The 27,949-nt window shown below is 55.1% G+C and overlaps 1 protein-coding gene across 1 annotated transcript in view; it reads right to left on the bottom strand.

Annotated features, from left to right (window-relative positions):
- PDE6B (phosphodiesterase 6B) overlaps positions 1-24,585 on the bottom strand; it is a 28,250-nt gene extending 3,665 nt beyond the window's left edge. Inside the window, exons 1-19 of the mRNA XM_061191813.1 lie at positions 24,118-24,585; positions 21,174-21,326; positions 20,786-20,875; positions 8,379-8,519; positions 8,213-8,287; positions 7,268-7,332; positions 6,404-6,470; positions 6,186-6,233; positions 5,337-5,486; positions 5,004-5,147; positions 4,543-4,608; positions 3,889-4,035; positions 2,631-2,738; positions 2,200-2,309; positions 1,879-1,966; positions 1,368-1,468; positions 1,019-1,126; positions 436-499; positions 46-120 (exon numbers count right to left, since the gene is read on the bottom strand). Coding sequence (XP_061047796.1) covers positions 46-120; positions 436-499; positions 1,019-1,126; positions 1,368-1,468; positions 1,879-1,966; positions 2,200-2,309; positions 2,631-2,738; positions 3,889-4,035; positions 4,543-4,608; positions 5,004-5,147; positions 5,337-5,486; positions 6,186-6,233; positions 6,404-6,470; positions 7,268-7,332; positions 8,213-8,287; positions 8,379-8,519; positions 20,786-20,875; positions 21,174-21,326; positions 24,118-24,585 — 2,268 coding nt within the window. The remainder of the gene's footprint in view (positions 1-45; positions 121-435; positions 500-1,018; positions 1,127-1,367; positions 1,469-1,878; positions 1,967-2,199; positions 2,310-2,630; positions 2,739-3,888; positions 4,036-4,542; positions 4,609-5,003; positions 5,148-5,336; positions 5,487-6,185; positions 6,234-6,403; positions 6,471-7,267; positions 7,333-8,212; positions 8,288-8,378; positions 8,520-20,785; positions 20,876-21,173; positions 21,327-24,117) is intronic.
- Between the last annotated feature and the right edge of the window lie 3,364 nt (positions 24,586-27,949).

Raw genomic sequence — 27,949 nt, 5'->3', positions numbered from 1 at the left:
CCAAGCACTGTGATGGGTGTGGAGGATTCTGGAAGCAACACTCACAATGGGCTGCTGATCCAGAACCGTCCTCTCCAGGTCCCCTTGTTCCCAGAACTCAGCTGCCACCAGCAGAGCGACCTGAAAGGCACACAGAAGGCAGGCATGCTGTGGATTCAGTGCTCGGTCAGATATTGTCCTGAGATCCTGTCAGGTTGGCCAGTGCCCTTGGTCTTCTGCACCCCAGACTCTGGTGTCCCTACGATTCAGGTTGGGCCTGGCACACAGGAGCGCAGCGGCCCATTCCACCGTGGCGGCACTGGCTGGGCCCCAGAGCTGGGCGGCAGCCCTCGGCACTACTTGCAGACGAATGGGTCTGTTCCCGCATCCCAGGCTCCACCTAGTTGCAACCCCGTGAGGACTGGCAAGACGTCTGGGGCCCCGCGTGGCTCTGACCTTGCTCTGGACTTCCCAGGGCTTGGTGATGGCAGACAGGTCACACGCCGTCATCATCATGGCCCTGTGGGCAGACGGAGCTCCAGGCGCGTCCACACTGGCCTCCCTCCTTCCCCTCCACCTCTGCAAGGCCCGGTGGCCGTGGGGGCACAGGTCCAAGCCCCGGTGTCCTTCCGGCAGTGGACGGTCCTACCCTGCACACCACTCCAGCCCTCCCCCCACGCTCCCCATCTCCTCGCCCCTCTCCCTAGGCAGCCAGGGACGATGAAGGTCAGCAAGTGCTTCTTGGGGACCAGTGATTTACACATATTTCCTAATTGGACCTCTGGGACAGGCCTGGGGCTGGATGTAGTTCTGCATCTCCACTTTGCAGGTGAAGGGATGGAGGCTCGTGAAGTGAGCGAGTTATTGAATTGTGGACATGGCCTGTCCGACCCCAAGTCCCCCCCGAAAGGAGAGCAGGCGAGGTGAAGCGTTTGTCTGAGGCATTGAAGCGGCCCAGAAGCGGGCTGTTCTTGCTCTGGAGCGTTTGGGGGCCCCGGGGCTCCGCGTCCCGCAGGGGGAGGTGTCGCCCTGCACTCACATGATTATCTCCTTCCGCGTCGTCTCCAGGGAGAGGTACTCCACCCAGCTGCTCCTGTCCTCGTAGTTCTGGGACTCATCCACAATCTTCTGGAACATCGTCCTCTTCCTGAACCCCAAGGACAAAGGGAGGGAGTCGAGCCCACCCCCTCACGCCACGCAGGACCACACGTCCTCCTTGATCTCAACCCCACCCGCCCTTCCAGGAGAGGAACCGAGGCGGGGAGTGCATGCTTTGTGGAGCCCCGGGGCGGGCTGTCTGCCTGGAGCCCCAGGTACCCCCCAGCCAGGCTCCCTCCCCATGGGGCCTCCTGGGGGTCTCCGCGAGGCGGGTGGGCGGTGGTACCCACTTGAAGTAGAGCGCCAGGTCTGTGGCGATGATGGCGATGTCCATGAGGTGGATCACGTGCTCATGCTGCCGCCGGTTCAGGTTCTGATAGATGTTCAGGGTCTGCAGGTGGGGCTCTGGTCACAGGTGCGTCCCCCGCACCCCCCGTCTGTTCCCCTCCCCCACCCCTCCTGGAGGTCATCCGTCTGTCTCTCTTGGCGTTGCTGGCCAGCTTCTACCCAAGGGTCATGGGCCCCAGACCCAGGTGGCCGCACATTGCACCGGGAGGCCCCCAACCCCCTTCTCCCCCACCACACTCCGGGGACCTGAGCCCACCCCACCCCCTGTGGGGGCATTTCCAAACTGGAATCACCAGGCCCGTCCCATCACCCCCATGGCCACCACCACAAAGCCTGCCTCCCTTCTCCAGTGCCAGAGCTGTGTGGTGTGGGCGCTGGCAGTGGGGTGCCAGGGGTGCGGGCGAAGGTCAGTCGCCAGGAAATCCAGCAGGAGAGGAAAGGGAGGGCACGGACCTCCTCGGAGAGCAGGAACTTCCCAAACTCCAGGTGGTGTCGTTCCAAAATCGAGGAGCCGTGGAGCTTGGCTAAAGGGTCCTGGGATCTGTTACAGAGGTTTAGTTAAAAACAAGCAGTGGTCAGAAGCCCCAGAGCAGCCTGTTTGCCCCCAGCTTCCCCCATGAGGAAGGGGCACCCCTGCGGGTGCGGCAGGCCCTCAGGGGTGAGCGCTTTCCCCAGCCGCTCTGCTGGGAGGCGAGCTCTCCGAGGGCCCCTGCCCGGGGACGCTGTGGCTGACTCCTGCGCACAGCCACGTGGGCGCCCCGGGAGCGCGCCTACTTCATCTGGTACAGGTTGTTGGTGCCCCGGTGGTCGATGTCGTGGCACAGGCCGGCAGTCACCATGGCGAAGGCCTCCAGGTCCGTGTAGTAGCTCTTCAGTTTGCCCGTCTGCAGAGACAGGAGCCCAGAATCCTGCAGCCTTGTCAGCACCCTTGCCCGCCCTTGCTTCCCTGCTCCGCTGGGTGGGGGCAGGGGGGGTGGGGGGTGGGGAGCTGGGCCCGACCCCACTGCCCCTTCCCAGCGCAGGTACTCTCCATCCACTTCCTGGGCTGGGGGTGTGCGCCAGTCGGAGGGGCCTCTGCCCTTGAAGGCCCCCACCTCCCACGTGGAGGAGCCACCACCTAGGGTGCTGCCCTTGGAACCAGGAGGGTCTTCCCCACCCTGATCAGACGGGTGAGCCCTCTCCCCACCCCCGCCGCACCCACGCACCATGAGAAGCGTGAACATCGTCTGGGCCACGTTGAAGCCGTGGCGCCAGTTGTGGTAGGTGATTCTCCGGTACCCCTTGCTCACGGAGAACAGGAACCGCACCAAGACCTGAGGGGGGCGGAGATGTGGGCTCCAGGCACCGAGCGCCCGGTCCCACCGTTGCTTTCCCAGCTGACAGCTGTGGGAAAGGCCCACGTCCCGTCCCCTGCCCCACCACTGGCCTCCAGCCACCTTCGTGGGTGGCACCTGCGGGGTGGACCAGGGGTGGCAGGCAGCCGGAGGGGCGGAGCCAAAGCCAAGAGCAGCTCCGGAGTTCACAGGGCGTCTGGGGCCTCTGTCCTATTGCCGAGCCCCAGATTGGGACAAGGACTCCAGGAGAGGGGGCTGGGATATTTCAGAAGACAAGGTCCATTTCAGCCATGGGTATCTGAAAGGGGCAGGATGTGTGGGCACCTGGCCCAGTGATGGGGGAAAGGGGATGGTGGCTGAAGGTCCAGAGGCCGAGGGGTGGCGGGTCTCTGGACCGTAGAACGTGGGCCCAAGGGAGCCTCTCGTTGCTTCCACTGTGGTTTTTAGGGCCAGAAATTATTTGGAAATTTTTTATTCTGTTAATACTTTCTACAGTTTATTTCTTTTGTGTTTTCCCTTTGTTTTTTGTACAGTGTCCTTAGAAAATGCCAGCCTGCTGCACTTGTTCTCCAGGGCACAGAGAAGGACGGTTCCCTCACTTGGCCTTGGGGAAGCGGAGGCTCCCTGAGGTGTGCAGGTGGAGGCAGCGCAGACCTGGAAAACCACAGGGAAGCAGCACAGCAGGGCAGGCTGTCCCCCTCCCTGGGACCGCCTCTGACGGGCTCTGTGCTCACACCTAGAGGTGCTGTGTGCTTTCTGCGCAGGTGCTGGGCTGCTTCTGTCTCCTCTTCCCCCAAACCAAACACCCACTGCTGCCCAGTGACGCACTTGATGATCAGACTGCCTGGAGTAGCTGTGTAACAAACTTCCCATCCATCCATCCAGCCAGCCAGCCATCCAGCCAGCCAGCCATCCAGCCAGCCAGCCAGCCAGCCAGCCAGCCAGCCAGCCAGCCATCCATCCAGCCAGCCAGCCAGTCGTGTATTCTACGCACACTTGCCCTGTATATTTTGCTGGCCTGCACTGTCCATTCTGTAAGGAACATGTTTGCCCCCAGACTTCCTGCGGGATCTGGGACCCCTGACCACCTCTCCCCGAACTGGGACCCTGATCATGAATGACCCCTCACCTCCTGGGGGATCTGGAACTTTCGAACCACTCCCAGCTCGTAGTACATCTGGATGCCGCATTTGACCAGCTCCAGCTCCGTGCACTCCAGATCAGAGAAGTGGAACTCATAGATATCAAACTTGGTGGGCCCCGGCAGCTCTTGCTTCTGTGGGAAGGATTGTGGGGCTGAAGGGGGCAGGCCCACCGAAGCCCCGCCTGTTCCTCGGCTCTTCTCCTCTCAGGACACTCTGTCCAGCATCAGACACCCCAGGTGTCCGGTAACATCAAGCCAGTAGCCTGGGGCACTCACATCCCCTCCCAGCTCAGCCCCCTTCCTCTCCCCTTCCCCCACCTGTGGCCCAACAACAAGAACTTGCCAGCTGGGCAGACATGGTGATGTTGTCAGGGAAACAAACACAAAGATACGCACGTACACAGGCACACGCAGAGAGAGACAAGGACACGTGAATATACAGGCACACGGAAGGACGCACAGACACACATGCCCTGACACGGGCACACACGATGCACAGGAACGTGGATGCATATCAGCAGCAAACATCACAAGCCCACACTGTGCCCAAGCTCACTCTGGCCTCCTGGGAATGGAGGCGTCTCCCCCGCCCGCAGGCCCTCCCAGTCTCCACCTGAGGGGCGGGAGGCAGATTCTGACCAAGATCTTCCCCAGCTCGTCCTCCTCACAGTCAGCAGGCTCCTTCCCGAGGCGTTCTCTTGTCGGCTAGGAGAGAAAACGCGTGTCATGAGACAGAGTGACAGTGTCAGCTACACCCCTCGTGACTGGGGGACAAAGTGACGTTGGGCACAAAAGAACAGCGGGAGCCTCCAGAAGCCCCAGCTGGAGCCTCTGGCTTCCGAGACGGTGATGATGAGAGCCCAGCCGGCTCTCAGTTCCTGCACGTCCCCGCCTCTCCACACCTGTCCAAGCTCTCCACTTGGACCATGATGGTGGAGGCCTCGCACCGCACGGCCAGAAGGGCTGTGGTCACTGCCTGCTCACCGCTGAGGGCTGGGGCACAGGGAGGGGCCGCCCCCAGCCGCGTGCAGCGAGCGGGACTCCAGCTTGTGCCTTCCCTCCTGGGAGGCCCCGCCTCCCCGCGGGAGCTCTGGACATACCAGGACCAACTGGATTTCGTCCTTGTCACATCTCACGTGGTACAGAACCATGTCCTGGGCGATGTCCTTGCGGTTCTCCAGCTTGTTCATCTTGTCGTAGGTGTCGGTGTTCAGCACCGACCAGCCCAGGAACTGTGTGAGAGACTGAAGGCGCGCGTCACCCACCACGGGCGCCCTCCGGCGCACAGGGAGCTCCCGGTGGGCCGGCCTCCAGCCCCCGGAACGGGACCTCTCAGCTCTTCCTGGGGTCTCGTGCCGGGTCAGGGCCCGGAGCAGACGGTGTCCCCACCACACAGGTGTCGCCTCCGGGGCCCTCCGGTGACAGGTGCTTACCTCCATCAGGACTTCATCCTGCTCGTCGAAGGGCTTCCCGTCTTTCCGGTTGTAAAACGTTGCGACCCCCACAATCTCCTCCTTCTTGTTGACGATGGGCATGGAGAGGACATTCTTGATGATCCACCCAGAGTCGTCCAGAGGCCCTTCCTGCAGGGAGAGGCGTCCGGAGCTGACCGCTGCCCCGGGTCTGGGCCTGGCCCAGGCCCGGCTTGTCAGCCAGGGAGTGTGGACCTCGCTTCTTCGGCCCTCAGACTGCGGAGACGGTCACTGTTCCTGTCTGTTGGCCCCCATGGGTGCGTGTTGTGACTTCTCCCCAGAGGAGAAGGGCGGCCTTGTCCACAGGGGCGGCCTCACTGTGTGAGCGCTGTGGTCGCACAGGGTCCCACTCTTGGAAGGCCCCCCGCTTGACTGAATGCCCTGCTGCCAAGTTCCTAATAATTGTTGAGCAAGGGGCCCAGCACTCCCATCCCGGTGGGCCTTACAGCGGGTCCTAGCTTACATCCCACTGATGCCTGGTCAGTGAAATAGGGACCTTGGCCAGTTCCTGGAGGAGGCCCCGAGAGACAAAGCCCATCTCCACTGGCCCACTTGACCTAAGCCTCCTTCAGAAAAGAGCCCGCCCTGGTCACGTGTCCCCACATGGAGCAGACGTGGACCCTCGCCAGGCACAGCCATGCCCAGCCAACACGCAGACCTGTGTGTACGGAACACGTGTTTGCTGCCGTTAGCCTGTGAGACTTGAGTTTGTTCCTTAAACAGCAAAAACGAATTCAGTCCATCATTTCTGAACCACAATATCTTCTTTCCTAAGTACAATACACTTTCTATGAATGAAGAGACAGATACCTGAAATTTGAACATTTCATCAGCCGGGGCATTCATAATGTTACAGATCTGAAAAGGGATCAGAAACACAGTTTCACTTGAAGCAGCCAAGTGTACGGTATGATTCTAAAATAGACTGTCCGAGCTGATGAACTTCCAAGTAAGCAAAGCCGGGGCACACAGGCCGGTGGGAAGGGGTGCGGCGCCAGCGATCAAGTACAGGGCTCTGGGGGACTCACAAAGCCACTTTCCGCCACGTAGGTTGGCAGGCCACTGGCAAGGGCCCAGTGATCGGCCGGGGGTGAGCTGTGGGGAGAGACGCAGAGGGTCAGATGGGCCAGACGCTCAGCTGCGTATTCGTGCCGAGTCCCTTCTCTGAGCTCCAGGTGGGTGGTGGGAAGCCGAAGGTGGGGGGAGGTCAGGGGTGGGGTCTGGGGGCACCTGAGCTGCCTCATTCCTCCTCCTCGGCCCACGCTGAGGCCCCTTGCCCTACAGGGCGCCGCACGCTTCATCCCCGCGGGCCTGGCCCTGGATCCCAGTCCCTGCATGGGACCTGCGGGGTGGGGTCCTGACAGGCTTATGGGGCCACGGAGGTCACATGGCCATGCGGCTGTAGGGCTGGTAATGGCCAGCTGCCACCTGCCGGTCTCTCTAGGCTGCCCTGACCTCCACCCGGCTCTGCTGCCCGCTGGGCTGGGTCCCCTCCTGTCCCACCCCGCTGGGGGTGCAGTGTTGGGCCTCCCCGTCTGGGGGCTCCGCCTGCTGGGCTGGCCGGGTCAACCAAAACGAGACCCTGAGGGCCTCAAAGGCCAGTCGCTGCTGACAGGGCCGCCTGGACAGTTCACGTGATCCCCTGGACATCCACGCCAACATCCGTGGGGCTTCGGGCCTCCTCAAGCCCCCGCTCATTTCCTCCCGGACCAGTACGTGGGCCTCCCTCCCCACCGCATCCTGCCGCGCCCCCCAGCTCAGGGAGCACCAAGGTGTGCGGGGCCGAACCAGGGGCCGCTGACTCCGCTGTGACAGGTCCTCAGGCCAATCCAGCCTGGGTCCGGGGTGGTCCTGCCCTTGGGTGATGCTTCTCATAAAACCCTGACACTTACGGGATGACCTTGATGTCTTCCTTGCCATGGAGGATGTAGTCGATGACTTTGTAGAAGACGATCTCCTGAGAAACAGACCACAGCAGGCGTGAGGGGCTCCCCGATGGGAACCCCTCACAACATATGCCCACATAATTGCACATAGGCACACAGGTGCACACGATGTACACACGCGCCAACCGTCGTGGGACACACATTACACACTCTGGTTTACATTTGTCTTCCCTCCGTTCGTGTCCCACTCAAGCCCGCACAAAAACTGGGCCCTGTACTCCTTCACACATACGCACGCAGCTGACCCAGGTCTGTACGTCTGTGACACACACACACACACACACACTCACTGACACTCACATAACTATGAGAAGCCGTGGTCACAGCCAGCCTTTGCGCAGAGACTCCTGCATGCACTTGGCACACAGAACCCACGGAATCCTCTGATGCCCTGTTATTACCCCCATTTGACAGAAGGGGAGACTGAGGCATGGCCAGGCTCTGAAGTATGACCCGGGTTGGACGCACAATAAGTGGCAGAGATACCTGCGCATGTCCCTACCCTGCTCACACACACCCACGAAGCCCCACCTGGGCAGATGTTACAATGATTTAAGAATAGGGCAGCAGGAAGACTGGTCAACCAGAACAGATGTTGGTCTTTACAACCAGGCTGACAATCCTCGTCAGGAGACCAGGGCTGGCCCTCGGCCCCAAAGCACTGCAGGGCTGGAGTCGGGGGAGATGGCCCCGGGGGCCTGACCTCTGCAGCGGTCAGATAGCCAGCCGGCCCACAGCCTCGTCCTCGGCCCCCACACCCTTCCCCTAGCCCTTCTTCCCTCTCCCACCCTGGGTCGGGCCGGGACAGGCCCCTTCCCACCCCAGAGTTGGAGCCAGGAAATCCAGGGTGCACGGGCAGGGCCTGTCCCTCCCCGCAGCCCCATGACTCACACGGCCGTCAGGTGTGCGTGGGCCTGAGTACGGCTGGGCTTCCCCCATCAGCACAGGCCACACGTCGAAGAATTCCTGGGCAGAGGAGAGAAGGGAGTGAGTCACTGAGTCAGCGGCGGAGCTGGGCGAGGCTGGCCAGGAGGTCTTTGGGGCGCTGAGGCCTCACCTTCTCCTTGGTCATGTCCAGGAGGCCCACTGAGTATCGGTCACAGTTCAGATAGGCCCGCACAGTGTAGAAGGCCTTGTGGAACTGCCTCTCGATGTCCGTCAGCTCCTCAAACACCTTGTTGGCTGACCACAGCAGCACCTGGGGAGTGACATACCTGTGGGTCGTGGCCACACCTGCCCACACCCGTCTGACCACAGCGGCACCTGGGTGTGAGCTGTCACACCTGAGACACACACATTCACACATGCTCTGACCACGGAGCCCTGGGGGACACTGACGGTGCCTCTCCCAACAGGGTGCCGGCACCCAGGCTTTGATCCAAGCACATGACTCTCTGCTCCCTGCCTCAGGGGCCCTGCAAACCTTCTGGAAGGTAAAGTCTCCAGTCTTTGGCCACATCCCTGCCGCTCACTGCCTGGCGCTGGCCTCGGGCTGGGTCAGTGACTGAATGAGTGAAAACTGAAATCAATTGCCATGAGCTTGAAAGGCAAAGATCTGACCAGCCAGCCCTCCATAATTAGCCTATGAGAAGCTGGGGCTTGAGAACATGAATTCATTGTTTTCTGGATGTCAAGTGCTTTTGTGGTCTCTGCAAAGTGAGTTGAGAGTGGCCCTGGCCAGACCTTGCCCCAGACATTGATGCCCAGCTGGGCCCCAGGCTGCTGTCCAGGGCCACCCGTCAGGCTCTCCTCCCCACCTCCTCAGCCACAGCCCACAGGCAGGTCCCTCTAGGCCCCACCCTTTCACACTCACTCACCACCTCCGTGCCTTCTGACCTTTAATAAGGGCGGCCTGGTGCCCAGCCCCTCCTCCTCCACTGCAGTTCTTCCTTGCCTGGCTCCCTTCCTGCCAGCCACCCTCGGGGCCCTCTGCATCACCCGCACCCTTTGTCGTTACAGGTAGGGATGGGCGTTGGAGACCCTACTTGCCCTAGAGTCCTTTCACCAGGAGGCAGCCCACTGCCCATCTCGCTCTATTGGTAGAGGAGGCTTTCCCAGCAGCCCGGCCCCGCCCCCTCTGTGCCCACCTCTCCCCATTGGTGGAGGAGGCTTTCCCAGCAGCCTGGCCCCGCCCCCTCTGCGCCCACTTCTCCCCATTGGTGGAGTAGGCTTTCCCAGCAGCCCGGCCCCGCCCCCTCTGTGCCCAACTCTCCCCATTGGTGGAGGAGGCTTTCCCAGTAGCCTGGCCCCGCCACCTCTCTGCCCGTGTGTACGAATCGCACTCCCACTGTGACCTCAAAGCTCACTCTGACCAACCACAGGGCCTTTGCACAAGCTCTGTTCTCTGCCTTCACAGCCCTCAGCCCAGAACTTTCTCATCCTTGAGTCTCAGCCTAAAGTGGCTCAGGGAAGGCCCTCCTTGAGCACCTGTGGTACCAGATCCCCTGCAGCACCCCATCTCGTCCCCGGCCTCACAGATGTACAGTCTGATTGTCTCCGGACTCGACCACAAACTCCATGAGGTTGGGAGGCACAGCTTTTTCATGGCTAGAGCAGCGCCTGGCCCCTGAGTGCTCAGCGTGCATTTGCAGAGTGCATGGGAGGCGGTGAGATTCGCTGTTCTGAGGATCTTTAATCCTCCCAGCATTCAGAGGGCAGAACCTCGCTATCCCATTTTATAGGTGGGGAACCTGAGGTCTCGAAGTTACTTGACTTTCCTGAGGTCACAGAGCTGGGGAGCGGCAGACCGGCATCCTTACCCACTGCACGTGGGGGGAAGGTAGAGAGTTCCGTGCCGGGTGCATTCATTTCCAGGCCATTAGCAGCAGGGGACTGAGGTGCTTAGTCACCAGCTGACAGAGGAAGGACATGCAGGGCAGTGGGTGTGGGTGACCATGGAGCCCCCCCTCCCCCAACACATGTGGGAGACTCCCAGGTGGCAGACTCTCTCAGGAGACCCGTGTGCCAGTGTGAGCAAGTCTGTGAGTGTGGGTGTGTGTGAATGTGTGCATCTGAGTGTGAATGTGTGTGAGTGTTAGTAACCTGTGCATCTATCCCACAGGTACTCGCTGAGCTATCCCCGGGTACCAGTCCTGGTTGGGACCAGAACCCATGTCACAGATGTCAGGGTGGGGGAGGTCAGGCGCTCAGGGATGTCCTGGACAGCTGAGCTCAGAGGTGAGGATGTCTGGGCCACACACCTAATTTCTGAGCCATCTGAGTACTTCAGTCCCCAAACTCATCCCCTAGGAGGGGGACAGAGTGAGAAGGTGTCCCAGCACAGCCTCTAGGCGAGACCTTCCTCCACTCCTCACCCTGTCTCCTCCTTCTGTCCCAGCAGAGAGTGTCCTGTCTCCCCTGCCCTTCCAGTGCCCCAGTCGGACCAAGGACCAGTCCCCACGTTGGACCCTGCTCTGAAGCAGGTTCTAATATGGCCCCAAGGAAACGGGGGCTCAGTGGGCCAGGCAGCGTGTCCACGGTGGTCTGAAGCCAGACGCGCGGGCCACCCCAGGCCTCTGCCCTTCCCCTTCTTCCTGTTCCATTTTTAACTCTCTGAGTTGAGTGCAGGGTGCACCCTGAGTGAGGTGCAGGCATCTTCGGAGGCACCTGTAGCCACTGCCAGGTCAGGGTTTAGAGTTTTCCAGCCCCCAAGAAGGGGGCTTTCACTGCCAAGGGAGTGGGTTCAATCCCTGTTTGGGGAACTAAGATCTCACAACCCATGCGACCAAAAAATAAATTAATTAAATTAAATTAAAAATTAAGAAAATTACATTAAGGCAAAGGTAATAAATATGCAAACGCATTGCTTCCTCATTATTTCACTACAGTTCACTGTTATTCATACTCTTAAGGTTTCTGATGGTGGAAAGAAGGTCCACACTATAGCACGTCTCTTCCCAACCTCGTGTCCAGTGACATCACGGTGGGAGCTGCAATGACAGAAACCAGCCTGCACTGCCCAGGGTGGAGAGGAGAGCCAGCCCCTCCTTGCTGTCTCCAGACTCACATATCCTGACTTCTGAATGCTTCCACTTGTTCACAGATCAGGGATGTGCGACAGCATTTGAGCCTGTATGCTCTCTATGTAGCTCCTGAATCGGGACGTCTCCCACCCCATCCTGGGAGGGGCAGCACACATGCTCCAGTCTTCACAGCAGCCAGTGGGTCGTGGAGAAAAGCACAGCCTGGGGGGCAGCACGGAGGCCAAGGTCCTGCACGCCTGGGGACTTTCATCCAGCTGTGATGCAACATGGACTGTTGGGCGGTGGGAACCACAGCTAAAGCTGGCCCGTCAGCTTGACGCAGCAGGTCTGAGATAAATTCCAACATCCCAGGGCCAAACCTATGATTTCTTTGTTGCTTCTATGGCCTCTGACCAAAGTGGCTGAGACACCCTCAGAAAGGGATTAACGGGAGCCCCCAAGCCAGAGTCCATGGAGACAGAGAGCAAGACTGACTGACAGTGGTTCTTGACTTGGGGAGGGGGGACTAGGACCCTGGAGGCTTGCTAAGGTCTGGGGGAGGGAAGGGTGGGCACTGTGGTGGGAACTGCTTTAATTCGAGGTTGGGGCTCCCCTACAGCACGAGGAAGAAGTGGGCACCAGGCTGAAGCACAGGCAACATGGCAGCCAGGCTTGGTTCATTTTAGACTTTTCTTTTCAAAAAGAGCTGTGAGGTAGAGCTGTGAAGTAATTAGGTTTCTTTAAAATGCTGTTCAGAGTGTAAGTCTCAGAAACGGCTTTCTACTGGGATTAGGCGACGTCTGAGTGGAAATCAAAGTACTTAATTGAGATGTGTATGCCCATTTTTGGAAGTCCCCTTTAGAACTCCCACCGAAAGCACATCTGTACATGCATGCGGTCTGAAGAGCTGGAAACGATGAGTCTCCAGATAGTCGTGTTTCCTAAGTGTCAGAAATGCATTTGCTGGAATGATATTTATTGCCTGCTTTAGGTCTGGTATAACTGGACAACAGAACAGACAAAAATCCCCAACTCTTAGAATTCACTTTCTAAAGGGGGGAAGGGGTGGCAGCTAGAACATGAACAAACCAACCAACCAGATGGCTTGGTACAGGGAGATGAGTAAATGCAGGGGATACGGCAGGTGGAGTTGGGTAGGGAATGCAGGGCCAGAGTGCGGGGGTGCTCAGGTCGGGGGAGATCTCTCCACAGAGGAGCCATAGGGTGTGTGGGACAGTGTTCTTGGCAGAGGGACCAGCAAATACAGAGGCCCCTGAGGGGAGCATGGCTGGGGCAGAATGGTAGAATGGGGTGAGCCAGAAAGGTGCAGGGGAGTCCCTGAAGGCCACCAAGTGACAGGACCTAAGTTTTCAAAGTGTGGCTCTGACTGCTGAGTTGGGGTGGCTGATGAGAGGTGCAGAAGGAAAGGGACCCTGAGACAGTATGCATGAGGGGGAGCAGAAAAGCGGGGGTATCCAGAGAGGGAGGTGGGGACTCAGGACATGACAGGTAGAGAATCAAAAACCTGGCTTCTCCTGAGATCTGACTTTCTTAGAGGGAACACGATCCCCCTGGGTGAGATCCACTGGGGGAAAGTGTGTGTGGTGGGGCAGGACCCAGAAAGTGCTCCAGACTTGCCTCACTAGGCCCGCACCTGGGGTATGTGGGGTTGGATTTGAATCTTGCCTTGAGGCCACTGTTTTGGAGCTGCTGATACGAATTTGGGGAAATGTCTTCACAGCAGTCAGGTTAAGGGGCTTGGCTGAGAGGAAGCTGGGAGAAAGCAAGCCTCAAAGCAAGGGCAGAATGAGAGCCACTCAGAACACCTCCTCCAAGAGAGATGGGCTAGACCTCACCTAGGGCAGGTGGACACACAGCGAGAATATTTGAAGAAATAAAGCCTGGAAACCCCTGGAATTTGATGAAAGACATGCATATTTCCACCCAAGAAGTTCAAAACACACCAAGTAGGATGAACTCAAAGACACCCACACCAAGACACATTATAATCAAGCTGTCGAAAGACAGAATCTTGAGAGCAGCGAGAGAAGTGACTCATCACATACAAGGGATCCTCAGTAAGTTTATCAGCAGATTTCTCATCAGAAACTTTGGGGCCCAGAAGGCAGTGGCCTGATGTATTCAAAGTGCTAAAAGAAAAAAAAAATAACGTCAAAAAATAACGGCAAAACTGTCCTTCAGAAGCGAGGGAGAAATAAAGACACCCCCAGAAAAACAAAAGTTGAGGGGGTTCATGACCACTAGACCTGCCCTGCAAGAACTGTCCTGCAGGTGAAATGAAAGGACCTCAAAGCTGTATGGAGAAATAAAGATCCCGGTAAAGGTAAATACATGAGCAATTATAACAGCTAGAATTATTGTAACAATGAAAACTATAAAACATTGCTGAAATAAATTAAAGAAGGCACAAATACTTAGAAGGACATCTTTTGCTCATGAATTGGAAGACTTAATATTGTTACAGTGTCAATACTACCCAAAGTGACCTACAAATTGAATGTAATCCCTATCAAAATCTCAATGTTTTTGCAGAAGTAGAAAAACCCATCCTAAGGATCATATAGAAGCTCAAGGGACCCTGAATAGTCAAAACAATCTTGAGAAAGAACAAAACTGGAGGACTCATATCTTCTGATTTCAAAACATAGTACAAACCTACATTAATGAAAACATGTGATACTGACATAAAGACAGACCTATAGACCAAAGGAATAGCTTAGAGAGTCCAAAAATAAACCCTAGCATATATGGCCAAATGATTTTTGACAAGAATGCCGAGACCATTCAGTGGGGAAAGGGCAGTCTTTTCAACAAATGGTACCAGGAAAACTGGATATCCACATGCAAAACTATGAACTTAGAAGAAAACACAGGAAAAAAGCTCCATGACATTGGATTTGTCAATGATTGCTTGGATATGACTTGAAAGACACTAACAACAAAAGAAAAAAATAGACAAACTGGACTTTCTGCAAATTAAAAACCTTTGTGCATCAAAAGACACCATCAACAGAGTAAAAAGGCAACCCACATGGGAGAAAATATTTGCAAATCACACTTCTGATAAGGGATTAATACCCAGATTATGTAGAGAACTCCTAAAATTCAACAAAAAGAACAAAAACAAACAACCAGATTTAAAAATGGGCAAAGAACTTGAATAGACATTTCTCCAAAGAAAAAATACAAATGACCAATAAGCATATGAAAAGATGACCAATATCATTAGGATGACTACTGTTAAAAACAAAACAAAACAGAAAATAAGTATTGGCAGGGATGTGGAAAAATTGGGACTGCTTTGCACTGTTGGTGGGAATGTAAAATGGTGTAGACACTTTGGAAAACAGTATGGAAGTTCTTTAAAAAATTAAACAGAATTACCATATGATCCAGCATTTCCACTTCTGGGCATACACTCAAAAGAATTGAAAGCAGGGTTTCAAAGAGATATTTGTACACCCATGTTCACAGCAGCATTACTCATAATAGCTAAAATGTGGAAGCAACAAAAGCGTCCAACAGCAGATGAATAGATAAGCAAAATGTGGCATATACATACAATAGAATACTATTCAGCCTTAAAAAGGAAGAAAATTCTGTAATATGATACAACATGGATGAACCTTGGGGACATTGTGCTCAGTGCAATAAGCCAGTCACAAAAAGACGAATACTGTGGGATTGCACCTATATGAGTTAAAATCATAGAAACAGAAAGTAGAATGTGGTTTCCAGGGGCTGGGATGCGGGTACTGGGGAGTTAGTGTTTAATGAGGATAGAGTTCCAATTTGGGAAGCTGTATAGAGTTCTGGAGATGGATGGTGGAGACGGTTGCACAACATGAATGTAGTTAATACCACTGAACTGTAGATTAAAAATGATTAAGATAGTAAATTTTTTGTTATGTGTATTTTACCACAATGAAAATAATTCGGAAAAAATTAAAGGGATGCAGAAATATATACCATGCTGACACCAATCAAAAGAAAGCTAAATAGCTATATTAATTTTATACAAAGCAGACTTCAGAAGAAGAAAAATGATCAGGAGTAAAAAGGGATATTACATAATGATAAAGGGGTTATTTCTCCCAGAAGACATAACAGTCCTTAATGTGTATGCACCTAACAACAGAGCATCAAATTCCATAAAGCAAAAACTAATAGAACTGCAAGAAGCAATAGATAAATCCACTACTATAGTTGGAGACTTCAATGTTCTTCTTTCAGTTAATTGATAGATCCAGCAGGCAGAAAATCAGTAAGAAAATAGTTGAACTAAACAGCAATGGATATAATGAATATCTATAGACTACTTCATCCAACAACAGCAGAATACACATTCTTCTCAGGTCACATGGAACATTCGCCAAGATAGACCATATTCTGGGCCACAAAACACATCTTAACACATTTGAAAGAATTAAAAATCATAAAGAATACATTCTCATACCACAGGGCAATAAACTAGAAGTCATTAACAGAAAGATGTTGGAAAATTCCAAAATAGATTAAACAATACACTTCTAATTAATACATTTCTCTTGAGAAGAAGTCTCAAGAGAAATTTAGAAAGATGTCGAACTAAATGAAAATGGAAATACATGGCAAAATTTGTGGGATGCAGTGAAAGCAGTGCTTGTAGGGAAAATACAGCATTGAATGTACATATCAGAAAAGAAGAGAGATCTAAAATCAATAGTCTAATCCTAGGAAACTAGAAAAAGAAGACTAATTTAAGCCTAAAGGAAGCAGAAGAAAATAAGTAATAAATTTTAAAACTCTATGCCCCCCAATTTAATAATCTAGATTAAATAGCTTAGATTAAATGAATGTTTCAATGCCTTGAAAGACACAAACTACCAACACCCACAGAAGGAGAAATAGAATAATCTGAATAGAGCTCTAAGTATTAAAAACATTGGATCAATAATTAATAATCTTCCAAAAAGAAAGCACCAATCCCTGATGGATTCACTGGTGAATTCTACGAAACATTTAGGGAAGAAATTACACCAATTCACTACAATCTTTTCCAGAAAATAGAAGCAAAGGAAGACCTTTTAACCCATTCTCTGAGGCCAGCATTACCTTAATACAGAAACCAAATAAAGCCATTACAAGAAAGAAAAACTATAGGCCAAAATCTCTCGTGAACATAGGTACAGAAATTCTTAACAAAATATTAGTGAAACAAATGCAATAGTATATATAAATAATTATGCTCCATGACCAAGTGAGAGTTATCCCAGGTGTGCAAGGCTGGTCCAGCATTTGAAAATCAATTAATGTAATCCACCATATTACCAGGCTAAAGAAGAAAAAAATAACACGATCATATCAATTGATGGAGAAAAATATTTGACAGAATCGAACACTCATTCGGAATAAAAGCTCTCAGCAAAGTGGAAATAGAGGCGAACTTGGTCAACTAGATAAAAATTCTACAAAAACCCTACAGCGAATGTCATACCTGATGGTGAGAAACTGGTTCTTTCCCTAATACTGGGAGCAAGACACGGATGCCCCTCTCACCACTCATAGTCAGCATCGTACTGAAAGTCCTGGCAAGTGCAATAAGACAAGGAAAGGAAGAACAGTGGATAGAGATGGGTAGGGAAGGAAAAAAACTGTCTTTGTTTGCAGATGACATGATCATCTATGTGAAAATACCAAGGGATCAATCTTTAAAACCTCTTGGAACTAATTAGTTATTGTCTTAAGGTCACAGGATAACAAGGTTGACATACAAAAGTCAGTTGCTTCCCTTTATACCAGCAATGACCAATTGGAACGTGAAATTAAGAACACAATACCACTTACATTAGTATAAAATTAAATTCTTAGGTACAAGTTAACAAAATATGTACAGAATCTATAAGCAAAATCAACAAAACTCTGAAGAAATCAAAGACGATCTAAGTAAACAGATATTCTCCGTTCATGAGTTGAAAACTCCTTATTGTTAAGATGCCAATTCTTCCCAACTTAATGTACAGATTTAACGCAGAACCAATTAAAATGTCAGCAAGCTATTTTGTGCATATGGACAAACTGATTTTAAAGTTTATATAGAAAGGCAAAACCCCACAAAATAGCCTGTACAATACTGCAGAAAAAAAAGTTGGGGGGTTGATATTACCAACTTCAAGACTATAAAGCTATAGTGATCAAGACAGTATGGTATTGGTGAAAAAAATAGGAACATAGATCAATGGAACAGAATAGAGAGCCCAGAAGTAGACTCACACAAATAACAGTCAGCTGCAGTTTGACAAAGGAGCAAAGAAATTCAATGGAGAAAGGCTGGTCTTTTCACTAACTGCTGCTGAACAACTGGACATCACATGCAAAAAAAAGTGTATGTAGACACTTACACCTTTCATGAGATTAACTCATAGACCTGAGTGTAAAATGCAAAACTATAAAACTGCTAGAAGATGACATAGGACAAAATCTAGGTGACCTTGGGTTTGCTGAGGTGTTTTAAGATACAACACCCAACTACAATCCATGAAGGAAAAGTTTATTAAATAAATTTATTAAAATTTAAAACTTCTGTTTTTCAGACTCATGGACATAGAGAACAGACTTGTGGTTGCCAAGGGGGAGGGGTTGGGGAGGGATGGAGTGGGAGGTCGGGGTTAGCAGATGTAAGCTTTTATATATAGAATGGGTAAACAATAAGGTCCTACCGTACAGCACAGGGAACTATATTCAATATCCTGTGATAAACCATAATGGAAAAGAATATTAAAGAAGAATGTATGCATATGTATAACTGAATCACTTTGCTGTACAGCAGAAATTAACACAACATTGTAAATCAACTACACTCGATTTTAGAAAAAGAGAATGTAAAACTTCTGTTTTTCCAAATACACTGGTAAGAGAATGAAAAGACAAGATATACTTTTGGAGAAAATATTGGCAAAATACACACCTGATAAAGGACTTAAACCCCAGTTTTACAAAAAAACTCTTAAAGCTAAACAGCAAGAAAACAGACAACATAATTTTAAATTGGGCAAAAGATCTGAACTGACACCTCACCAAAGAGTAGGATGTACAGCTGGCAAATGAGTATATGAAAAGATCCTCAACATCATTTGTCATTGGAGGGCTGTAATTTAAAACAATAATACGAAACACCTATTAGAATGACTAAAATCTAAATAACTGACAATACCAAAAGCTGACGAGGATGCAGAGTGACAGGAATTTTCATTCATTGTTGATGGGAATGTAAAATGGTACAGACACTTCTGCACAGTTTCTCACAGAGTTAAACACGATTATACCGTATTATCCAGCAATCACACACCTTGGTATTAATTCAACCGAATTGAAAACTTGTACCCACACAAAAACCTGTCTACAAATGTTTATAGCAGTTTTATTCATAATTGCCCCAAGCTGGAAGCAATCAAGATGTCCTTCCATGGGCGAGTGGATAAATAAATCGTAACACATCCAGACATTGGAATACTATTCAGCAATAAAAAGACATGGGCTGGGAGGGGCCACGGGGATGCGTGTGCACGTACAGCTGATTCACTCGGTTACACAGCAGAAACGAACACACCACTGTAAAGCAATTATCCTCCATAAAGATGCTAAAAAAAAAAAGAGAAATGGGCTACTAAGCCATGAAAAGACACGGAGGAACCCTAAATGCATATTACTAAGTGAAAAAAGCCAGTCCTAAAAGGTTCCATACCATATGATTCCAAGTATATGACATTCTACAAAAGGCAAAACTATGGAGACAGTGAAAATATCAGTACTTGTCAGGGCTTTGGTGGAGGTGGGGGTCTTTAGGGTGGTGAAATGATTCTTTATGACACTGTAATGGTGGGTACATGTCATGATGCATTTGTCAAGACCTATAGAAATTTACAGCACAAAGAATGAACCATAATGTTTGCAAATTTAAAAATCATTTGGTAGGTTGGGGGATTCCAGGAAAGAATGCAGACTGTGACAAGAGAATGCAAGAGACCTCCTCACTGAAGGGGATGGGGAAAAGGTGCCAACCTCAGCGTTTTTGGAAATACATGGCGTCTGTGAGAGTAAAGGCAAAGGAACTGCACACATCTCTGTGCTCCAGTGATGAACTTGTTTCTCACGGGTCACAGGTACCCTGCTGTACACGTGCAAGGGGGCTGGACAATGACATAAGTGGACAGCAGAGGACGGGAGCCAGGGGTCTCCGTGTAGCGTGGAGGGGGCGGAGGCCAGAACAATCCGTGTGGGGATGATTGGGGTTGGTGACATCAGCAAGAACTCAGGCTTAACTTAATATAGATGCAGATGGTTACACGTAGAAGTATTTACAGACGTGCACATGCATGGGCTTGTAGACACACACATATCTCCTCGCTCCGTCAGCTGAGAGGGCCTAGAAGCTATGACACGCTAAGCCAAGATCACACCTGGTGCCCAGGTCGTTGTTTCTAAGACCGTCTCCAGCAAAAAGAACCAGTACTCCTTGAGGAGTGGCGAATTCCAGGACGGGGCCGGAAAATACAAATGAGACTGAAGCATTTTGTAGTGCCAGAGAATAAGGATGTGCAGAACCCCCAAACCAAAAAAATCCACCCACCAAACAACCGAACAAATGGGGTCGATGGACATGTCGGAGGGCACAGGAGCTGCTGAGAAAACAAGCTGAGCAAAGAAATCAGTCAGGTCGTGCTGGAAACACCCGTGAGTCCAGACTGATAGACAAACGACCGCAGAAAGAAAGAAGCGGGCCTAATAAATCCCCCGTGCAACCTCGTCCCCACAGCGTGGGGCTGAGTCCGCCTGGTGGCCTTTCTACGTGCACTCCGGAGCCCTCAGTGGGCCCCGAGGCCCCGCTCTCAGCCCCACGCTGCAGTCCAGCTGGCCGCAGGCCTCCAGCTCCTCCGCGGCCTCAGGCCCGGCCCAGGGCCCTCTCTCACGCCCTCCCCTCCCCACCGTGTCCGCCCCCCCCCACCGCCTTCCGCACGGGCCACAGAGGGTGGAGCGCCGTGTCCCCCCGGGGCCCCCAGGCCTCCTCGCTCGGGGGGAGGCAGACTCCAGTCCTGGAAGCCATTGCTCTCCTGTGTGGCCAGAGGCAGAGCCCACCGGGAGGCTCGGCCGCGGAGTGGTGGGACCCTCTGCCCCTGCTCTACGTTCATAACCCACCCCTGCTCCTCCCGCAGAAGGTTTGAGGCAGCTTCTAAGGAGGAATGCTGACGCCCGTGTTTGCAGGTGGTCACAGCCCTGGGGCCTGAGGGCGAGGCACCCGGCCTCCCTGCCCTCAGATTGGTATACTCACAGCTCCGCGTCCACAACCACGAAAGCCCCGGGCCCTCTCCCTCGGCTGCCCAGGTGCCCACAGAACCATGTGCCTCTGTCCAGAGAGACCAGGGTGGGGCGACCTGGACACACCCAGGCAGCCCGGAGGGCCTGGAGCCGGCGGGGTGCCCTGGCTGGCAGCACGTGCGGGTACCTGGCCTCGGCGGGTCTCGCAGTTGTGCAGGTAGCTCAAGTGGTAGATCTTCAGGTTTAACGTCCCGAAGTTCAGATACTTCAGGAAAACCTGAAACAGGAGTGGTGACAACAGCAGGTAAAAACCCTGGTTTTCAGATGCGTGCCCAGGTGTGCGTTTGTGGAGGAGACACCCAGCTGCCTGGAGGAGGGGGCGCACATGCAGCATGGACCTCAGCCCGCGGGCCATGGACTTGTACACACAGATGCGTAGGTGGGCCCTCGGAGCCAAGCCTAGGAGAGGTGCCTACACAGACATCACCTGCCAGGCACGGGCCCCGCCAGGCACAGGACTGTGAAGACTCAGGGACAGACGGGTGTGCGTGTCCAGAGGGCTCACTGACACTCACGTCTTCATCTTCACTTGTGAAACACGGGCCGTCCAGCTTGTTCACAGCCATGATCACAGCCACAACATCTTTGCCATTCATGATGGGCGTGGCCAGGATGCTCCTTGTCACATAGTCGGTCAGCTCATCAGCAAAGGAGCTGAAGTGGGGACACTGCGAGGCAAGAGGAGAGAAGGGAGAGGCCGTCGTTCTGTGGACCTGGAGTCTTGGTCTCCCTGGTCCCTGGGGGTCAGGGCTAAGCTGCCCAGGCCAGTGCTGAGACCCAGGTGGCCATGCCCCGGGTATCAGGAGCCTGGGAAGCACATGAGGACATGGACAATGGCCTGTCCTTGGGGCTCCAGCCTGGCTCAGTCTCTATCACCCCATCTCAGAGCGAGCGACCCCCAGCTCTCGATCCACGGGCGCTGCAGAGTCCTTGCAGGCTCTGCACGCCCCCCTGGGCTGCGGGCAGACCTAGCTTCTCCCACATCTGCTGCCGTCTGGCCGACTGGCCTTCTAGATGCCTCTTGAGTCTGTCTGGTCCACCTGCCCCCAAGCCCCCCCTAGTCCAGGCTGCCGTCTCCTGCTGCCCTCAGCCACCGTGGGCCAGCTCCCATACCGAGGACCTATCTGCCAGGCCCCGGGGGGCGTCTCCTGGGCCCCCGCTCCAGCGGGCTTCTTGCCCCCGCCATAAGACCTTTGCCCGACTCTGGCCCCCAGGGCGGGTTCCCCCGGCCTTAGAGTGGCTCTTCGGGGCCGCTCCCTGGTCAGGGGCCGGTTGACGGGCTCTTAGGTCTGTCTCCACAGGGGACAGCTCATCTGAGCTTTGTCCGGGCCCAGCTGACTGAGTGTGACCAGCCTCAGGCCCACTGCCCCTGAATCGCACTGCCAGAAACGCCTGCCCGCCCCGTCCCCATTCCGAGGATTGGCATCCACCCTCCACCCCACAGAGAGGACCTGGGCCTTGGTGCTTCCCTGCCCCTCCGACCCAACCCACTTCTTTCAAGTGCCCCCAACTCTCTGCTTCCACTGCCCAGACCCAGTCATTGGTCACCACAGCATCCCCGGCACCCCCCCGCTCCCCCACCTCCTGGCCCAACTGTGCTCAGCACGGCTTGCTCAGTCCTGCCCCCTCCTCCCTGATCTGAGCCATCCCGGCTCCTGGGAATTTCCTCCCACAGCCAGCCGCCCACCTCGACAGGGTCTAGATGCCTCGGTGACATGCCGGATCCCCATGACGCGGTTTCAGAGACTACTGCCGAGCCAGGCGCCCCTGCTGAGCCTTCTGGGACCTCCTGCCTGGCCGCCTCCCCATGAGCCCTGGAGTCTCAGGGGCCACAGAGGGGTGGCGGGGTGACATCACAGCCCTGCGGCACCCCCTCTGGCCACCGCTGTCCACACCCCCCCGCCACGGTGGGACACAGGCTCTGCCTCAGTTTCCCCTCCATAAAGTGACATCTGAGCTTCATGATACACTTATTGGAAACTCGATTTTTTGCTGATTTTGACTCTGGTCTCTGTTCCACTGCAGCTATGACAAACGAGACCCAGCGTAGCCCTGAGGACTAAGGCCAGTGCCATGCCCCTGCCCCATGAAGGAGGCATCTAGCTGTGCTGGGCAGTTGGGGAAAACATCAGAGGGAGCCGGCCGGGTGAAGGCTGGAAGAGAAGCTGAGCCCCAGGGAGAGACAGCCCCGCCCCTGGGCGGGCACAGGCAGTTTGAACCAGACCCTCAGAGACACCAGCAGCACAGGTCGGGGCGCAGCTGGAGGCTCACAGAAGGGAGGGGGCGAGATGTAGCGTGGGAGAGGCGGGGGGAGGGAGGGAGAAATGGGAGGGAGCGGGGAGCAGGGGAGGCGCTCGTTGTAGCCCCCCCATTCCTGCCGAACTTTTTTTCCTGGTAATTTATGCTCCTGATATTCCAATTCACGGGTGACCCATTTCCTAAAAAGGAAGTGAAGATGAAGCTAATCTGAGAGATTACTATATTCAGGTCGCTGGACTGAGGCTTGTTTGAGCAGATAAGTTTAAGAGGATTGCAGCCAAGGAGCCAGGGGTCTGGTGGTCCGTCCACAAGTCCGTTTGTCTCCAGGGACGAGGGGATATTGGCTGCTTTGGCGGAGGCCTGTCCCGCTGCGTAACGCCCTCTGGATTCGTTCACAGAAAGTGGAGGAGGTGAGCCAGCCCAAGGCTCCTGCCTCCCGCCCCCAGGCCATACCAGCGGCCCTCTCTGAGGTGGGACGGAGGGGACGGGAGAAGGCAGCCGGCTCTCCCTGCGCCCCCTCGGGGCCCTGCCCCTCACACATGTCCAACAGGCGTGGTCCCCCCAGTCCCAGCCCCCTTCTCCCCTGGGGCATCTGTCCTCCCGGCGCCCCGCCCCACCCCCAGAAGTGTCATTGGCCTCTCCCTCCCTCCCGTCCAGCCAGAACCTGTCCTCCCAGACTTCGCTGCTCCAGGCACTGCGTCCACCCTTCCTGCCCCCTCCTGGACCAGCTGCTTCTTTTTTTTTTTTTTTGGCTGTGATGCTTGCAGATCTCAGTTCCAGGATTGAACCCAGGCCGCGGCAGTGAAACCGCCGAGTCCTAACCATTGGACTACTGGGGAACCTGGATCAGCTTCTCCTGAACCCCCAAACTTGCTCGCCCCAGTGAGCAGTATGGTTAGGGCTCTGGGGTCCACTGGCCCCTCCATTCTGGGCCTCTGCGCCAGCCCCTGCTCAGACCCCGTCCTCCCCAAACCCCCATCCAGGGAATCATAGGTCAAGGGGGCAGCAGGGCCTGCCCAGGCCGCCCTCCCAGCCACCTCAGGGCCTCCTTCCTTCCCGCGAGCTCTGGCCTGGACCTGTTCCACTTGCCTCTCTGGCCGCCTTCCTAAAAGCCGAAGGTCCCCTCGCAGCCAGTGGGCTGACCCGTCCTTCGGGGCCTGTGGGAACCCTTCGCCAACCGCCACGAGGCCCAGGACCCACCTCCGTCACATCCTTGACGTTCACCATCTTCTTGGTCTGAGCCACGTGGCCCACGACCCCGATGTCCAGCGGGAAGACGATCTCGGAGTCGGGAGGCACCAGGCAGTCCTCCAGGACACTGCCTGGCTGCACGCTGAAGAGGCGCGTGGCGAGCTCGGCCGTGCCGTTGCGCTGGCGGTACATGAAGAGGCTGCAGCGGTCGGCATGCAAGATGGAGCACAGACGCCGCAGGACCTTGAAGACCACGCGCTCCATGTTCACGCTCTCCTGCATGTCCTGCACCAGCTCCAACAGGGCCGTGCTCTCCTCCACCTGGCACAGCTCTTGGAAACGGGTGCAGCCCGCCGGGCACCCATCCTCGCAGGCGCTGGCCACAGCCTCAGGGCTCAGCTTCCGCCCGAAGTACCGGTCTGCGAAGCCGGGGTTCTGGTCCAGGAACGCCTGCACCTGTTCCTCACTGAGGCTCATGGTGCCCGGCTTCCCGTCTGGAGAAGCGCCGGCCCCCAGCGCACCAGGCCCTGCAGCAAACGCTGTCATCAGCAAAGCCTTTCTTAGCGATGATTACCGATTACCGCACCAGCTGACTCGCCCACGCCTGCCCTCCCCCCACCCCCAGGCCCGGACTGCCCGCTTCCTGGGAAAACCAGAGCCCCTGGACCGGGGGCTGCAGCGTAACAGCTCAGGGCCTTCTGCCTGAGGCAGGGATCCTGGGCGCTGGGATAGGCCCTCACACCCAACCCCTGGAGAGGGGTAACCCCCGGAGCGCCATGACCCCTTCTGCCCGAGCGGCCGCCCGAGGACTTGGGATGGTCTGACAGGTAGCTCCAAGTCTCTTGGGCCCCCAGACTCGGGCTCAGGTGTTGTGGGGTGGCAGGGCACCAGCTCTGCCTCGGGGAGGTGGAGGGACCCCCCGACGGTGCTGCCCACGCCCACGGAGGGAAGTGGGGAGAAGGGAGGAAGATGTGGAAGCGGGACCATAGGGCGGTCTGCACAGACTTTCCCTTCTCCTATGTGGTGAAGAGGCGGCTCTTGTCTGTTAAGAGCCAGCATCCTTAGTTAGAAATGGTCTTGGCGAATGCCCACCACGCATCTCCCTTCTCGGCCTAATTCCTACGTATTGGGACCCTTATTCACGCTGCTGGACCCTCTCCTTGCACAGGACCCGCAGCTGCACTGCCATATTTTACAGACGGGATCATTCCTGAGCATCCGTGCCTCCATCGGGGATCCATCGGCCCAGACGGCAGCAAGCTCCTCCGGCTGAAGCCGCGGCCGTCCTCCCCCGAGTCAGACAGTTATTAGCCTCCCTGTGAGCCAGGATGCGATCAGAAAGGTTGGGGGTTACAACTGGAGGACTCATCCCAGGTCAGTCTGACTCTCGCGTCACACAAGAAACCATGTGCAGATGTGTGTGCATACGTGTGTGTGCTTACATGTGCGGGGGTGCTGGGTGCGCACGAGGACGAGGGTGTGTGCGTGCGTGAGTGTGCACGTGTGCCCGGGGACTGCTGGACGGCTGGGGGTGGGAGCTCTGTCCACGGTGTGACACATCACACCGCCACGTGTGTGTGACCAGCCGTGCACACCACTCACGAAGGTTGGGGGGGGCCTGGCGTTCTGGGCTCACCTTCTGCAGCAGCCAGAGGGATGCTGACCACCCGTGAGAGACGGGAGCAGAGCAGCTCAGCTGGAACCAGGAGTCACTGAGGACCCGGAGGGAAAGAGCCTGAAGTTTCTTTGTCTTTCTCGTGCTGCCTGTGTCTATATTGTTACCACGCTCTGAGCTGGGAGGCACGGTTTGTGTGCACTGAGCTGGTAGAGACGTGCACGCGCACGTTTGCGTGTGGGCCCTGCGCCCCTTGGCTTGCACGAGTCCGTTCCAGGGAGCCTTCCGCGTGGGCCCCGGGCGGGCTCCCTGCAGCCGTACCGGCCACAGTGGGCCCAGCGGGCCAAGCGTGGGCACTGGCCTCGGGCCGCGACGTTCCTGCCTCTGCTGAGTCACCAGCAGATTCTTTTCACGGATCTGCTCTGAGGTCCCCCACTTCCCTGAAAATAGTGAGTGTGACTGGGGCCAAGGGACAGCCACACGCTTGTGGGAGGTGCTGTGGGCGGGCACTGGTGCTTGGCTTTGCGGCCAGGGCTGTGGTCACCGCGCTCTGAATTCAGCCCCAGACGGCTTCCAGAGCCCCCAGAGCTGGAGTCCAGGTCACGCCTGGATGTGAGGCCAGTGCCGACGAGGCAGCCATCTGGCCGAGCGGGCCGCTGGGGGGATGCTTCCCAGACCCTTCGCTCACCCCACCCGGGGCCCCCCCTCCTTGCATGTGCTCCTCTCCTCTCCCCTCCCCGCGGGGCTGAAGAGGGCGGGGCGTGGGCGTGGCGCTCACCTGTGTGAGGCTCGCGCCTGCTTCTGGCGGGGCTGGGGGCACGGCCCTGGGCTCAGAGGCACCGCCGCTGGAGGGGCTCGGTGGGGCTTCAGCGCAGAGTGCATGGGGAGCACTCTCGTGGGACACGGGGGGCAGTGAGTGAGCTACTGGCGGGTCTCGCTGCCCCCAGCCCTCAAGTGCCTGCAGGTGTGGGAGCAGAGGCTCCGGCGTTAGTGCCCTGAGGCGCCCTGGGCGCGTGGCTCCGGGGGTGTAAGTGCCCAGCCACCTCACCTGCAGTGCTCCTCCCCTCTCACTTCTCAATGTGCCCAGTGGTGGTGCCTGGGCCCCTGAGCAGCCCCCAGGGGTGGACTCGATGCAGTTAGATGCACCACTTAGGGGTGCCTGCAAGGTGTGCAGAAAGGTGTGTCTGGAGGGGCTCCTGTAAGGTGCGCCTGTGAGATACACCTTTGAGATGCACCTGTGAGGTGCTGCACCTGTGGGGTGCACACGTGACGTACACCTGTGTTCAAGGGTCCATCAGATACGACAGGTAACTTCTCCACAGGTGAACCTGGAGGGCGTTTGAGGAGAAATGGGATTGCTCCTTCACCAGGGTCCTGCTAATTTTACCTCATCATCATGTGGGATTTTATCAGCAAGCCCATCCTGGGAGCCATTTACAGCAAGGCGTGTCTCAATAGCTATTACTTGGAGAGAGTTCTAGGTTCTTGTCCCAAACTGTGGAGAGGATGCAATTTCGCAAGGAGCAAATGCCCTGAAATTAAAATTAACCAGTCAAGGGGAATGGCAAGAGGTGGAAAGGATGAGAAGATCGGAGTTCCCATTCAGAAATCTCATGAAATTTGTGGTGCAGAAAATGGACACCTCCATTAAGACCTTTTACAGGGTGGTTTCACTGGAGAGATGATGGGAAGGTGGTAGCGGTCCCGCCGTGAAAGGATGGATGCTAACGGGGGGTGGGGTGAGGGGGAGCTGCTCAGACTCTGACCCCTGCATCCCCGCCCCCACCTGCTGCCTGACTCCAGGGCAGACTCTAGCCAACAAGCACGTTGCCGTGTGTTTTTGTGAGCAGTGGCGACATGAAGGGTGTGGTGCGGGCGTAGTGCATTGTGAGGGCCCACTAAACAGGCCGCGGAGGGCCGGGCAGGGAGGCTGGGACTGGGGAGAGAACAGAGGTCAACCTCGAGGGGGCCTGGGGGGAGGAGGCACAGAGCTGGGAGCAGTGGGGCGAGGGGGCGAGGTGGCCACCCATCTGGGGTCTGTGTTGATCTGGGGGAGCCAAAACATGGGTAGAAAACAACATCAGACGGAGAAGAGAAAGCAGGCCTGGTGCCTGGCGTTTGGGCGGTGGTGTCCAGGGGAAACTGGCACTTCCTCACTCATGTTTTGTCATCATCTTCAGTGTGGCACGGACTCGGGCCTTGATGTGCTTGAGCCCGGCATGGGGT

This window comes from Eubalaena glacialis, chromosome 5, assembly GCF_028564815.1.
Source record: "Eubalaena glacialis isolate mEubGla1 chromosome 5, mEubGla1.1.hap2.+ XY, whole genome shotgun sequence".
Lineage (NCBI taxonomy): Eukaryota > Metazoa > Chordata > Mammalia > Artiodactyla > Balaenidae > Eubalaena > Eubalaena glacialis.
The sequence above is the reverse complement of the archived record's forward strand: the minus strand, read 5'-3'. Positions and strand labels throughout refer to the sequence as shown.